Here is a 14,040-nt window from a genome sequence, read left to right on the forward strand (position 1 = left end):
TCAAACAGATTGTCCACAAATGGGGTCAACCAGGGATGTACCTCTTTGCCACCAGAGAAAACAGAAAGGTGAGAAAATTTCTGTTCCCTGAATCCCAGGTTGAATCCTCTGGTAGTGGACGCCTTCTTGATTAAATGGGACTTCTCCTTGGCTTACGCATTCCCACCATTAGCCCTGTTACCTCTGGTAGTGAGGAAAATCAGGGAAGTGTCATACTAATTACCCCATTCTGGCCCAGGAGGACCTGGTTCGCATGGCTCAGGACTATGTCGGTATGCGATCCCTGGGTACTTCCAGACCTTCCGGATCTGCTCTGCCAGGGGCCGATCAACCATTCACAAGTGATGGGACTTCATTTGACGGCATGGAGTTTGAGAGGTCATTGTTGAATGACAGAGGCTTCTCTCCAAATTTAGTTGATAACCTTCTGAAGAGTAGGAAACAAATTACAACAAAAATCTACGCTAGAACCTGGAGGCAGTTCCTGGCCTCTTCGGAATTTAATATCAAAGAGGGGGTTCCGATACGACAGATTCTAGAATTTCTTCAGAAGGGTTTAGAGTGGAGTCTTTCCAGGAGTACACTAAAAGTGCAGGTCTCAGCCCTTGGTGCCCTGTTCTATTGTAATATTGCCGATAACTATTGAATGTCTATGTTTCTTAAAGCAGCTGGTAGAGCTAGACCCATACACAAAAATAAAAGCATGCATTTCAACCTAGTCCTTTCAGCCCCGTTTGAACCCCTGCAGTCAACTTCAATTAATATGCTATCCCTTAAAACAGCTTTCTTGGTAGCAATAACATCTGCTCTTAGAGTAGGAGATATCAAGTCACTTTCCAGACTTCCCCCTTATACAGCGTTCTTACAGGACAAGGTAGTCCTAAAGCCGGACCCAGCCTACTTGCCCAAAGTAGCATCCCACTTTCACAGGTCACAAGAGATTTCTCCCTAACAATTCTAAACCTTAGGAAGAGAAACTCCATACATTAGATGTTAGAAGATGCCTACTATAATATATCTCTGCTACTGATGCTTCGAAAAAGAATAATGCATTATTTTTATCCTTCCAAGGTCCTAGGAAAGGGCTTAGAGTATCAAAATGCACGCTAGCCAAATTGATTAGGGAGGCTATCTCTCTGGCTTATACAACAGGTGGGGTCCGGCTCTGCAGAATCTGAGGGTGCATTCCACCCGGGCCATGGCATCATCCTGGGTGGAAAGATCAGGAGTGTCAATCGACTAGATATGTAAGGCGGCCACATGGTCATCCCCTTCCACTTTTTTTAGACACTATCAGTTGGACTTGGGGTTCTCAACAGATCTCACCTTCGGGTTAAGGGTGCTGCAGGCTATAGTCCCCCGCTAAGGTAGCTTACAGCTCTGTAATTCTCTCGTGGTGCTGTCATGGGAGTCCAAATAAAGCATTAAGTTACTTACCGGTAACAGCATTTTTCGAAGGCCCATGACAGCACCCTTGGTTCCTTCCCTTTCACATGGGGGCTGCACTTCCTCTTATAAAAAGTTTCACGTGTGATAATTAGCTTAAAATTAAAACAAGATGTTTTGTATATAATTGTATATATTGTTTATATATGTGTGCCATTAACCGCGGTACTCTTCTCAGGCTCTGAAATACAACTGTTACGTAGGAGAGTTGCCACCCTTTTTGGATCTGTAGGTTTCCTGTTCCTGTAGGGTGGATCCCCTCTCAAGTGGTGCTGTCATGGGCCTCCCAAAAATGCTGTTACCGGTAAGTAACTTAATGCTTTCCATTCAAATCATGCATTTTTCCATTCTGGTGTGTCTCTCTCTTTCTCTCTCTTTTTCTCTCTCCGCGGAAGAGGAAGTCCAAACACTATCAAGGTGTTAAAAAAAAAAAAAAAAAAAAAAAAAGGGGATCCAGCAAAAAACTGATCCGTCGTATCAGTTTTTCACAATTTGCGCCGGATCCGTTTTTTTCAAAATTTGCCGGATTGTGCCTGACGGCAAAACACTGATGTGTGAAAGTAGCCTTATCGCTATATGATCTGTGCAGCCACTTAAGGCAAAAAAAGTGTTGCAAAAAACTATTGCAGAGTTTCTACAGCATTGTCCCATAACGAGGTCTTCAAAAAAAAACAGTGTTTAAAAAAAAAACAAAAACCTATATCAACCTAAAAGACTATATTAGGCTATGCTTTATTGCAAAATGTGAAATTTGTGCATATACAGTACAGACCAAAAGTTTGGACACACCTCATTTAAAGATTTTTCAGTATTTTCAGGACTATGAAAATTGTAAATTCACACTGAAGGCATCAACACTATGAATTAGCACATGTGGAATTATATACTTAACAAAAAAGTGTGAAACAACTGAAAATATGTCTTATATTCTAGGTTATTCAAAGTAGCCACCTTTTGCTTTGATGACTGCTTTGCACACTCTTGGCATTCTCTTGATGAGCTTCAAGAGGTAGTCACTGGAAATGGTCTTCCAACAATCTTGGAGCTATATAGATCCCAGGTTGTAGAAGCACCGGTGGACACCACGTGCTCCCTCCATTCATCAGGCTGATAGCGTGCACTTCCCTCTTAGCCCTTAACAGCGGTGACACCGCGTGGCTACATAGTTACTGGGCGGATAGTGTCACCTCTGACACACTACCCTGCATCTGCAGATTGCTTCTACAACCTGGGATCTATATAGCTTCAGGCTTTCTTCTGATTGCGCCACCTGGGACATACTCCCCTGCGTCTATGTACTGCTTCTACAACCTGAATTCTATATAGCTTCAGGCTTCCGATGCATCTTAGTTCTAACTTTTGGTGCTCCTCCAACATACTAGTAATCTAGCACACTGATGAAGGTCCAGTTACGAACGAAACGTTTGTGTTTACTGTATGTATAATAAACCCCCAATTTTGCATCACAACACGTTCGGAGTGTGCCAGTCACTTGTTATTTACACATTGAGGCTTGGGAACCTATGACCGTGCACCTCCTCCCTTCGGCTGTGCTGAACATTTTCTATATTATTATTATTATTATTATTATTATTATTATTATGTTTGGGGTCATTGTCCTGTTGAAAAATAAATGATGGTCCAACTAAACGCAAACCGGATGGAATAGCATGCCGCTGCGAGATGCTGTGGTAGTCATGCTGGTTCAGTATGCCTTCAATTTTGATTAAATCCCCAACCGTCTCACCAGCTAAGCACCCCCACACCATCACACCTCCTCCTCCATGCTTTACGGTGGGAACCAGGCATGTAGAGTCCATCCGTTCACCTTTTCTGCGTCGCACAAAGACACGGTGGTTGGAACCAAAGATCTCAAATTTGGACTCATCAGACCAAAGCACAGATTTCCACTGGTGTAATGTCCATTCCTAGTGTTCTTTTGCAAAAACAAGTCTCTTCTGCTTCTTGCCTGTCCTTAGCAGTGGTTTCCTAGCAGCTATTTTACCATGAAGGCCTGCTGCACAAAGTCTCCTCTTAACAGTTGTAGAGATGTGTCTGCTGTTAGAACTCTGTGTGGCATTGACCTGGTCTCTAATCTGAGCTGCTGTTAACCTGTGATTTCTGAGGCTGGTGACTCGGATAAACTTATCCTCTGAAGCAGAGGTGACTCTTGGTCTTCCTTTCCTGGGGCGGTCCTCATGTGAACCAGTTTCTTTATAGCGCTTGATGGTTTTTGAAACTGCACTTGGGAAAACTTTGAAAGTGTTCCCAATTTTTCGGACTGACTGACCTTCATTTCTTAAAGTAATGATGGCCACTCGTTTTTCTTTACTTAGCTGCTTTTTTCTTGCCATAATACAAATTTTAACAGTCTATTCAGTAGGACTATCAGCTGTGTATCCACCAGACTTCTGCACAACACAACTGATGGTCCCAACCACATTTATAAGGCAAGAAATCCCACTTATTAAACCTGACAGGGCTTCAAGATTGTTGGACGACCATTCCCGGTGACTACCTCTTGAAGCTTATCAAGAGAATGCCAAGAGTGTGCAAAGCAGTCATCAAAGCAAAAGTTGGCTACTTTGAATAACCTAGAATATAAGACATATTTTCAGTTATTTCACACTTTTTTAAGTATATAATTCCACATGTGTTAATTCATAGTTTTGATGCCTTCAGTGTGAATTTACAATCTTCATAGTCATGAAAATACAGAAATATCTTAAAATGAGAAGGTGTGTCCAAACTTTCGGTCTGTACTGTATATGTAATTATCCAGTGTGGTATTAAATTATCCAGTTTTGGCAATGTATGCAAACAATTTGCTTGGTGACCACATTTTTAATACTAACTCACAGTGCATAATGTACAAAAATTAGTACATATTATCTTTCTACTCCAGATTTATTTGCACATTTAGTGTATAATCACCAGTATCATTCACAACTGATATCTTTATTCGACTGATTCTCGCCACATTTGTGTGATACAGTGTGAACTGGCACCTATTAAGGCAGATCCAATATATATTCTCCTATACAGTAGGTACGAAACGTATTCAGACCCCTTACATTTTTCACTCTGTATCATTGCAGCCATTTGGTAAATTGAAAAAAGTTCATTTGTTTTCTCATTCATGTACACTCTGCACCCCATCTCTGCGCTGAAAGAAAAAACGAAATGTTTGCAAATATATTAACCCCTTCCCGACCTGTGACACAGCGTATGCGTCATGAAAGTCGGTGCCAATCCGACCTGTGACGCATATGCTGTCACAGAATGATCGCGTCCCTGCAGATCGGGTGAAAGGGTTAACTCCAATTTCACCCGATCTGCAGGGACAGGGGGAGTGGTAATTTAGCCCAGGGTGGGAGGCTTTTTTTTTTTGTTTTTGTATCTGTGGCGCACTGCTGTGTGCTTGTTTCAGTTTTATTCCTGCTCTGTTTGTAGGATTCACTGGAGTTGCAGATATACGCTCCTACATCTTTAGTTAGATGTAGGAAGTTTTTTGTATATTCTGCTGTGGATTTTTTGAAGGCTTTTAATACTGACCGCACAGAACTCTGTCCTATCCTGTCCTATCTAGCTAGAGTGGCCTCCTGTGCTAAATCCTGTTTTTTCTGCCTGTGTATGTTTTTTCCTCTCCGACTCACCGCCAATATTTGTGGGGGGCTGTCTATCCTTTGGGGATTTTCTCTGAGGCAAGATAGTATTCCGATTTCCATCTTAAGGGGTATTTAGTCCTCCGGCTGTGACGAGGTGTCTAGGTGTGTTAGGTACACTCCACGGCTACTTCTAGTTGCGGTGTTAAGTTCAAGATTGCGGTCAGTATAGTGGCCACTTTCTCCAGTGAAAGTTCTCATGCAGCTCCAAGGTCACCGGATCATAACAGGTTAGGGTTAGAATTAGGGTTAGAACTAGGGTTAGGGTTAGAAGTAGGCTGGGTTCACATTGCTTTAGTGGCTTTCCGCTAACTGAATCCGTTACATAGCGCCACTAACGCAATGTAACGGATCCGTTGGCTTAGCCATTGACCGCAATGTATCTAACGCATCGCTAACGTATGCCATTTTTGGCATGCGATAGCGATGTCCTGTTATTTTCTGACAGACCTCGAACGCTGCTTGCAGCGTTTTTGGGTCCGTTCTCGCTAGCGCAGATCGGGCATCTGCGCTAGCAGGATCGCTAAACGCAATCCCTTTTTGTACATTGCGTTAGCGCATTCTGTTAGCTTATGCGCTAAACGGCCTTAGGCTATGTGCACATGGTGCGGATTTGGCTGCGGATCCGCAGCGGATTCGCCGCTGCGGATTTGTAGCAGTTTTCCATCAGGTTTACAGTACCACGTAAACCTATGGAAAACCAAATCCGCAGTGCCCATGGTGCGGAAAATACCACGAGGAAACGCTGTGCTGTATTTTCCGCAGCATGTCAATTCTTTGTGCGGATTCCGCACCTTATTACACCTGTTCCTCAATAGGAATCCGCAAGTGAAATCCGCACAAAAAACACTGGAAATCCGCGGTAAATCCGCAGGTAAAACGCAGTGCCTTTTACCTGCGGGTTTTTAAAAAATGGTGCGGAAAAATCTCACACGAATCTGTAACGTGGGCACATAGCCTTAGGGTTGGAATTGGGGCTAGGGTTGGAAATAGAGTTAAGATTAGACTGTGGTTAGGGTTATGGTTAGGGGTGTGTTGGGGTTGGGGTTAGGATTAGGGTTAGGGTTGGGATTAGGGTTACGATTAGGGTTGGGATTAGGGTTCGGGGTGTGTTGGGGTTAGGGTTGTGATTAGGGTTATGGCTACAATTGGGATTAGGGTTAGGGGTGTGTTGGGGTTAGTGTTGGAGTTAGAATTGAGGGGTTTCCACTGTTTAGGCACATCAGGGGTCTTCAAACACAACATGGCGCCACCATTGATTCCAGCCAATCTTGCATTCAAAAAGTCAAACGGGCTCCCTCCCTTCCGAGCCCTGACCAGCATACTCAGGACAAACTGGGCAACAATTATTGGGGTCCAATTTCTCCTGTTACCTTTGTGAAAATAAAAAATTGCTTGCTAAAACATCATTTTTGAGGAAAAAAAATGATTTTTTTATTTTCACGGCTCTGCGTTGTAAACTTCTGTGAAGCACTTGGGGGTTCAAAGTGTTCACCACATATCTAGATAAGTTCCCTGGGGGTCTAGTTTCCAAAATGGGGTCACTTGTGGGGGGTTTCTACTGTTTAGGCACATCAGGGGCTCTGCAAACGCAACGTGATGCCCGCAGACCATTCCATCAAAGTCTGCATTTCAAAAGTCACTACTTCCCTTCTGAGCCCTGACGTGTGCCCAAACAGTGGTTTACCCCCACATATGGGGTATCAGTGTACTCAGGACAAACTGGGCAACAACTATTAGTGTCCAATTTATCCTGTTACTCTTGTGAAAATAAAAAATTGCGGGCTAAAAAATAATTTTTGAGGAAAGAGAAATTATTTTTTATTTTCACGGCTCTGCGTTATAAACTTCTGTGAAGCACCTGAGGGTTTGAAGTGGTCACCGCACATCTAGATTAGTTCCATGGGAGGTCTAGTTTCCAAAATAGGGTCACATGTGGGGGAGCTCCAATGTTTAGGCACACAGGGGCTCTCCAAACGCGACATGGTGTCCGCTAACGATTGGAGCTAGTTTTTCATTCAAAAGTCAAATGGCGTTCCTTCCCTTCCGAGCCCTGCCGTGTGCCCAAACAGTGGTTTACCCCCACATGTCAGGTATCGGTGTACTCATAAGAAATTGCCCAATAAATTTTAAGATCCATTTTTTCCTGTTACCCATGTGAAAATGAAAAAATTGAGGCTAAAAGAATTTTTTTGTGAAAAAAAAAAAGGACTTACATTTTTACCCATCAATTTGTGAAGCACCTGGGGGTTCAAAGTGCTCACTATGCATCTAGATATGCTCCTTGGGGGGGGTCTAGTTTCCAAAATGGGGTATTTGTGGGAGAGCTCCAATATTTAGGCACACAGGGGCTCTCCAAATGCAACATGGTGTCCGCTAATGATTGGAGCCAATTTTTCATTGAAAAGTCAAATTGCGCTCCTTCCCTTCCGAGCCCTGTCGTGCGCCCAAACAGTGGTTCCCCCCCACAGACCATTCCATCAAAGTCTGCGTTACAAAAGTCACTCTTTCCTTTCTGAGCCCTGCCGTGAGTCCAAACAGTAGTTTTCCCCCACTACTGCGATACCTAATACATGGAGGAAACTACTGTTTAAGCGCTCTGATAGAAAGGAGCACCATTTGCCCTTTTGAACGCAAAGTTTCCTGGAATCCTTAGCGGATAATATGCCACATTTGGAGAACCCCTGATGTCTTAAACTTCGGAACCCCCCCTCAAAACTACTACAGTAGATTATAGTTTTGAGCTGTTAAGCTAAAAACAGTACCTGGACCCCATTCACTTAAATGGGGTGCCCGAACATCCAGTGTTTGTCACGCTATCATATGTATGACGGCACGGCAAACACCGCTTCTGATTGGTGGCGTACAGCACCATGGAATCAATGGTGCTATATAAAATAATAAAATCATCCCCGCCGGTCAGAGAGCTCGCGGTTCCCACCTCAGCTGGTACCAGAAGTCTGTGCCCATACTGGGAGCATTTGACACGGGTGTTACCTGCCGACGCAGGGACTCCCTTATCTCAAAGAGAAAAATTCCCCACACATATATTTCAGCTAGTTCCCCTGAGGATTCTCCCCTATGGGAGAAGAAACGCGTAGGGAAGGTTACCTTATCGTGGTGGGTACAACATATTAGACTGACTTGGGAACTGCCCTTGTCAGGGCGGGAGTCACGCAGGGGCACGACTGGGGTAGTATAGAGATTTTTTCCTCCCCTCCACCGTCAGGTATTGCAGTGGATACTCCCGGAAAAAGGATTATGTGGTGAGACAAAACCATTTTTTAATAGAGCACTGGTATTATGAGCACTTTTTTGCACTGTTCACAAGCGACGTCATTATCCATTTGATATTTTAGTATGGTCTAATAAAAGTTATATTTTAGATATTTATATATATGAGTTGTTCTCTTAGCTTTTGTGCCTGCTTATCAAGAATAGAGGGGTCACACGCAGTCAGCTGGAGGCTGGTATTCTCAGGCTGCTAAAAATAGCCTGCAGCCGCCCAGAAAAGGCACATCTATTAGATGTGCCAATTCTGACGCTTTGTCCGGCTCTTCCCACTTACCCTGTGGCAAGTGGGGTTAATATTTGTGGGGTTGATGTCAGCTGACGCTGACAACTGAGGGTTGCAGACCCTAGCTGTGAGTTTTGCCTGGCTGGTTATCAAAAATATAGGGGAATCCACACAGTTTTTTTTTAAATTATTTATTTACAGTGCAGGAGCCGGCTAATGAATACAACCATCAGCCGCACCTGCTCTTGCTGTTATTAGCGGCATCAGTTGTCAGGTGATGAGAGCTGTAGTCCCATTAGCTGATACTAGTGACTGGAGGTAAACTTTATACCTCCGATCACAGCTGAGCGCTCACACTGTCTTCTGACAGCATGGGAACCGCAGCTGTCTGACCGGCAGGGATGATTTCACCGCAAATCAGAAGTGGTGTTTGCCGCACTGTCATGCACATGACAGCATGACAAACACTAGGCGTTTGGGCAGCTGAACTCGAGCAGTAACACAGACTTCCTGGTGAAGTCCGTATTCGGGGTCCGTGCCTGAACAGTAGGTGTTCGGTATGGACGCAGACCTTTATTGTTTGGGTTTGCCCATCTCTAGTCATGTACATCAAACACTTTGTCAGGGGACAAGCACTCTCCTGTGTTCATGGTTGTTCAGTTGTTGACTATGGGCTGCCTAAAAGTTTGGATAAGTAATAAAATTATTATTAAAAAAAAATGAAATGATAAAATATAAAATTTGATCTGCTCACCTTTACATTTTTTTGTGCTCAGATCAATGTTAAATAAATTGCATGTCACTTGTTCATTGCAGATTAAAGCACCTCATTGTTTCAAATAATAGGATTTCATCGATAAACTTTCCTGTTCAGCATGGTGAGTGTATTTTTCCTTTATTATGCTTCATAGTTATTCCCCCCCAAAAAACATGTTAGGATAGAGGAGAACTTGCTGATTGCTATGGGTTTGACCGCTGAAACCTCCAGGGATCTCAAGATCAAGCCCATGGACTCAGAGAATGTGGTTCTGCAGCCCTGTCCTTTATTGAGCCAAGATTCGCATGCACAGCTTTCACTCCATTCGTTGTCTGAGACTACCAAATTTTCAGTCAGTCCCATAGACCATGAATAGAATAGAGGCATTGCATTATAATTTCTGCTCCAATTAGGATGTGGATGCAGAGCCCCATTCTCGGGTTTCCAGAGCTTTGATCTCTGGAGACCTAGAAGTAGGACCCCCAACAATCAACAAGTTATATCCTATTTTTGCTTTTTGGGGGGGGAATAACTCTTGTTTTTTTTTGTGAATAACACAATCAAAGCAACTTATGTTTTACTTAGAATACACTTTTTTGCTTTTTTTTTTATTAGGCTGCTGCACCGAAAGTTTTTATTATTTAAATAGTTTGTCAGTTGATGGAAATGATATATCACAGGTGAGTCCAAAAGGATGCAACATCTATGCTTTTGTATTTTATAATATAAATAAAATAAAGTGTCAGTCCAACATCATACAAGGAGCAGGGAAAGGGATTAGTGGTGCCTCACCAGAATCCAAATGAACATAGGTGGCAGGAACAAGTGGCTGGATACCACTCAGTAGCAATTGCAAAAAAAGGAAAAAAAAGTTCCAGCACCAGGCGTCTCCTCACTAAAATCTTCAGTATTTTAATCTCATGTCAAAAAAGAAAACAACATGCGGGGACGCAGCCCCTAAACGCTTGACGAGTTTCGAACAAAGTTCTTAATCATAGGCATATGAATAATACATAAAAACATCCTTCTATACCGTATATACTCGAGTATAAGCCGACCCGAGTATAAGCCGACCCCCCTAATTTTGCCACAAAAAACTGGGAAAACTTATTGACTCGAGTATAAGCCTAGGGTGAAAAATGCAGCAGCTACTGGTGAATTTCAAAAATAAAAATAGATACCAATAAAAGTAAAATTATATATATAATGCTCTGCACCGTTCATTATTACCCCATAGATGTGCCATAGAAAGCTGTGCCCCATATTGAATGCTCTGCACCGTTCATTATTGCCCCATAGATGTGCCATAGAAAGCTGTGCTCCATATACAATGCTCTGCACCGTTCATTATTGCCCCATAGATGTGCCATAGAAAGCTGGCTGTGCCCCATATAGATTGCTCTGCACCGTTCATTATTGCCCCATAGATGTGCCATAGAAAGCTGTGCCCCATATAGAATGCCCTGCACCGTTCATTATTGCCCCATAGATGTGCCATAGAAAGCTGTGCCCCATATAGATTGCTCTGCACCGTTCATTATTGCCCCATAGATGTGCCATAGGAAGCTGTGCCCCATATAGAATGCTCTGCACCGTTCATTATTGCCCCATAGATGTGCCATAGAAAGCTGTGCCATACAGATTGCTCCGTACCGTTCATTATTGCCCCATAGATGTGCCATAGAAAGCTGTGCCCCATATAGATTGCTCTGCACCGTTCATTATTGCCCATAGATGTGCCATAGAAAGCTGTGCTATATAGATTGCTGCTGCGCTGCTGCTGCAATAAAAAAAAAAAATGACATACTCACTTCTCTTGCTTGCAGCTCCTCAGCGTCCCGTCTCGGCGTCTCTCCGCACTGACTGTTCAGGCAGAGGGCGGCGCACACTAGTACGTCATCGCGCCCTCTGACTTGAACAGTCAGAGCCAGAGGACGGGAAGACGGAGCGGTGCCCGGCGTGTGGAACGTGGACAGGTGAATATGTAATACTTACTTGCTCCCGGCGTCCCTGGCTCCTTCTCCCTGACAGCTGGTCTTCGGGTGCCGCAGCCTCTTCCCCTATCAGCGGTCACCGTTACCGCTCATTAGAGAAATGAATATGCGGCTCCACCCCTATGGGAGTGGAGTCCATATTCATAACTTTAATGAGCGGTCCCACGTGACCGCTGAACAGGGGAAGAGCTGCGGCACCGAAGACCGTGGGACGGGCAGGGGGAGCGCCGGGACTAGGTGAGTATGCCTCAGACCTCTCTCCCCCCTCACCCGCCGACCCTGCCGCCGACCGTGACTCGAGTATAAGCCGAGAGGGGCACTTTCAGCCCAAAAATTTGGGCTGAAAATCTCGGCTTATACTCGAGTATATACGGTACCTATTCTATTAAGTGAAACCATGTACACCTGTTGCTTGACATGATTGATTTACATTCATTACAAATTCAAATATGAGAGCCTACCAAAAAATCATGACGCCTACAAAGATTATCGCCTCCTTGTCCACACAAAACAGGTTTGTGACGGATATACTTACTCAATATAACAACTCTAAGGATAAATAAATAAATAAAAATGATCCATTGCAGCATGTGTATGCTGTGTGTGACAGCAGAGCACCTGCTACAATAACATCCAATGTAGCCTGTGTGTTGTATATACAATAATATCCAAAACCTATACACACAAGGCCTATATCTACAAAATAAAATAAATGTGTGGAATAGAAAGGATAGATTCAGTGCTAAATAAATATGAAAATCATACAGAGAACAAGCACTACCAAAAATCAATAAGTAAAAAGTTATCAAAGCTTTATTATAGACAATTACGTAAAACACAATAATACAAGGATGTGACAGAGGTAAGCCAATCCAAATGGGATCACAGTGAGCACCAGGCACCAACAGGTGTATAAGAATTAAGTTGATTGCTCAGTAATTTATACATACACATTAAAAGTAGTGGTGTAGAATCTTAAATAAAAAAAATACCAGAGCAAAGACTCCAAAAGGGCTGTGTACCACATCTAGAGAGAGTCAAGCAAGAGGTGTCTGAATTCGATCATAAGTTCATGATAATTACCTGGAAGTGCCTAAAGCCCTGCGATGCCCACCGTCCCCAATGCGCGTTTCGGCACTCAGCCTTCTTCCGGGGGAGATAATAATAATATCCAGTACAGCCTGTTTATGATATGTGTCACAGCTGAGCATCTGTTACAATATCATCTTATCATCTATTGCAGCCTGTGTATACTGTGTTGCCGCTGAGCATCTGCTACAATAACATCCAATGCAGCCTATGTATGCTGTGCAGAGGTGTATCTAGGGTTTCTGGCACCCGGGGCAAGAATTCATTTTAGCGCCCCCACACCAAGTACATATGCGATTTTCACACTTAGTCATGTACCGACGAGCTCCTCCCCCTAATGCTATCAATGATCAGTGAAAAACTGAGAGAAGCAGGAAGAGAAGCTCGTTGTCACAGGACCACAAGTATGAAAGTCGCATATGAGTAGTGTCCATGTGACGACTACTGGAACCTGCAGAGCTGAATCCTGACATTGCAGACTTCTGAATTCTCACAACTAATGCATTGCACACTTTTAGGATTCTCCCATGCCTGTGGACAGTCATGACAGCATAAGCATGCGATTTGTATACCTCTGGCCACATTCCTACTAGATGTGCTCGGCCTCACTCAGTTTATTTTCATTGAGTGAGGCCACACATGTCTAGTCAGCACGTGACCGCATGTATCTAAATCGCCAGCATGAGAGAATCCTGACAGCGTGCAGAGCGCACTGTGAGAATTCAGAAGTCTGCAGTCACAAAGAATAACTGCAGACTAATTACAAACCTGGACATCCCCTTTAAAGCTCCTAACATAAATAAAAACATGAGAATTAGTTAGCATCACACATAACATTTACATTGAGGTACCTTATAGATGACGTCGTCTCTAGAGTCATTCTCCTTCTTTTCTTCATCTTGTCCAGATCCCATGATGCGTTTTCTCATCCACATCTCGTCTCTGCAGACTTCCATCTTCTCCGCTCTTTTGCAGAAAATTTCCACATGATACCCTTAAAGATACAAGGGTCATTAAAATGCTCCTGAATAAAAAATTGCCCCTCACTATATTGTCTGCACACAATATGACCCCCAAACTGTCCCTCTTATGGTACATGCTCTTCACACTGACCTCTCCTTTCCATATCGGTCCCCTCTTCACACTGTCCTCTCATACTGTGTCCCCCCTATAGGGCCCAGTATTTATACTGTACTCTATCATCACACTCCCCCCTCCTTGGTACACTGTCTCCTCCTGGCTGTGCCCTCACACTGTCCCTCCATGCTACACCCCCACTATTCAGTTTCTATTCTTTGCCCTCTAACTTTTGTCCCCCATACTGTCTCCTCACACTATTCTCCTACCTCCTCATACTGTCTCCTCTCACATCCCCCTGTTCACCATACTGTCTCCTCATATATTTACCCCCTCGCTTTCTATACTACCTGCTCACCTAACTCCCCATACTGTCTGCACACATCCCATCACCCTCACTCCCTGTACTCTGTCCACATACATTTTTCACATCGCTCCTCATACTGTGCCCTCATTCTCCCATATTGTTTCCTCATACATGCCCCCCATTCCCCT

General features: G+C 43.7%; 1 protein-coding gene across 8 annotated transcripts in view; it reads left to right on the plus strand.

Annotated features, from left to right (window-relative positions):
• TBCE (tubulin folding cofactor E) overlaps positions 1 to 14,040 on the plus strand; it is a 359,490-nt gene that overhangs the window by 206,885 nt on the left and 138,565 nt on the right. For all 8 annotated transcript variants that reach the window (XR_011321965.1, XR_011321966.1, XR_011321967.1 and 5 more), the window contains 2 exons: positions 9,445 to 9,506; positions 10,001 to 10,065. Coding sequence is in view for 4 of the 8 variants with exons in the window: in XM_069769489.1 (XP_069625590.1) it covers positions 9,445 to 9,506; positions 10,001 to 10,065 (127 nt within the window). In the remaining 4 variants the exon portion in view is untranslated. The remainder of the gene's footprint in view (positions 1 to 9,444; positions 9,507 to 10,000; positions 10,066 to 14,040) is intronic.

The sequence above is a fragment of the Ranitomeya imitator genome, chromosome 5 (genome assembly GCF_032444005.1).
Source record: "Ranitomeya imitator isolate aRanImi1 chromosome 5, aRanImi1.pri, whole genome shotgun sequence".
In the NCBI taxonomy this organism is placed as follows: Eukaryota; Metazoa; Chordata; class Amphibia; order Anura; family Dendrobatidae; genus Ranitomeya; species Ranitomeya imitator.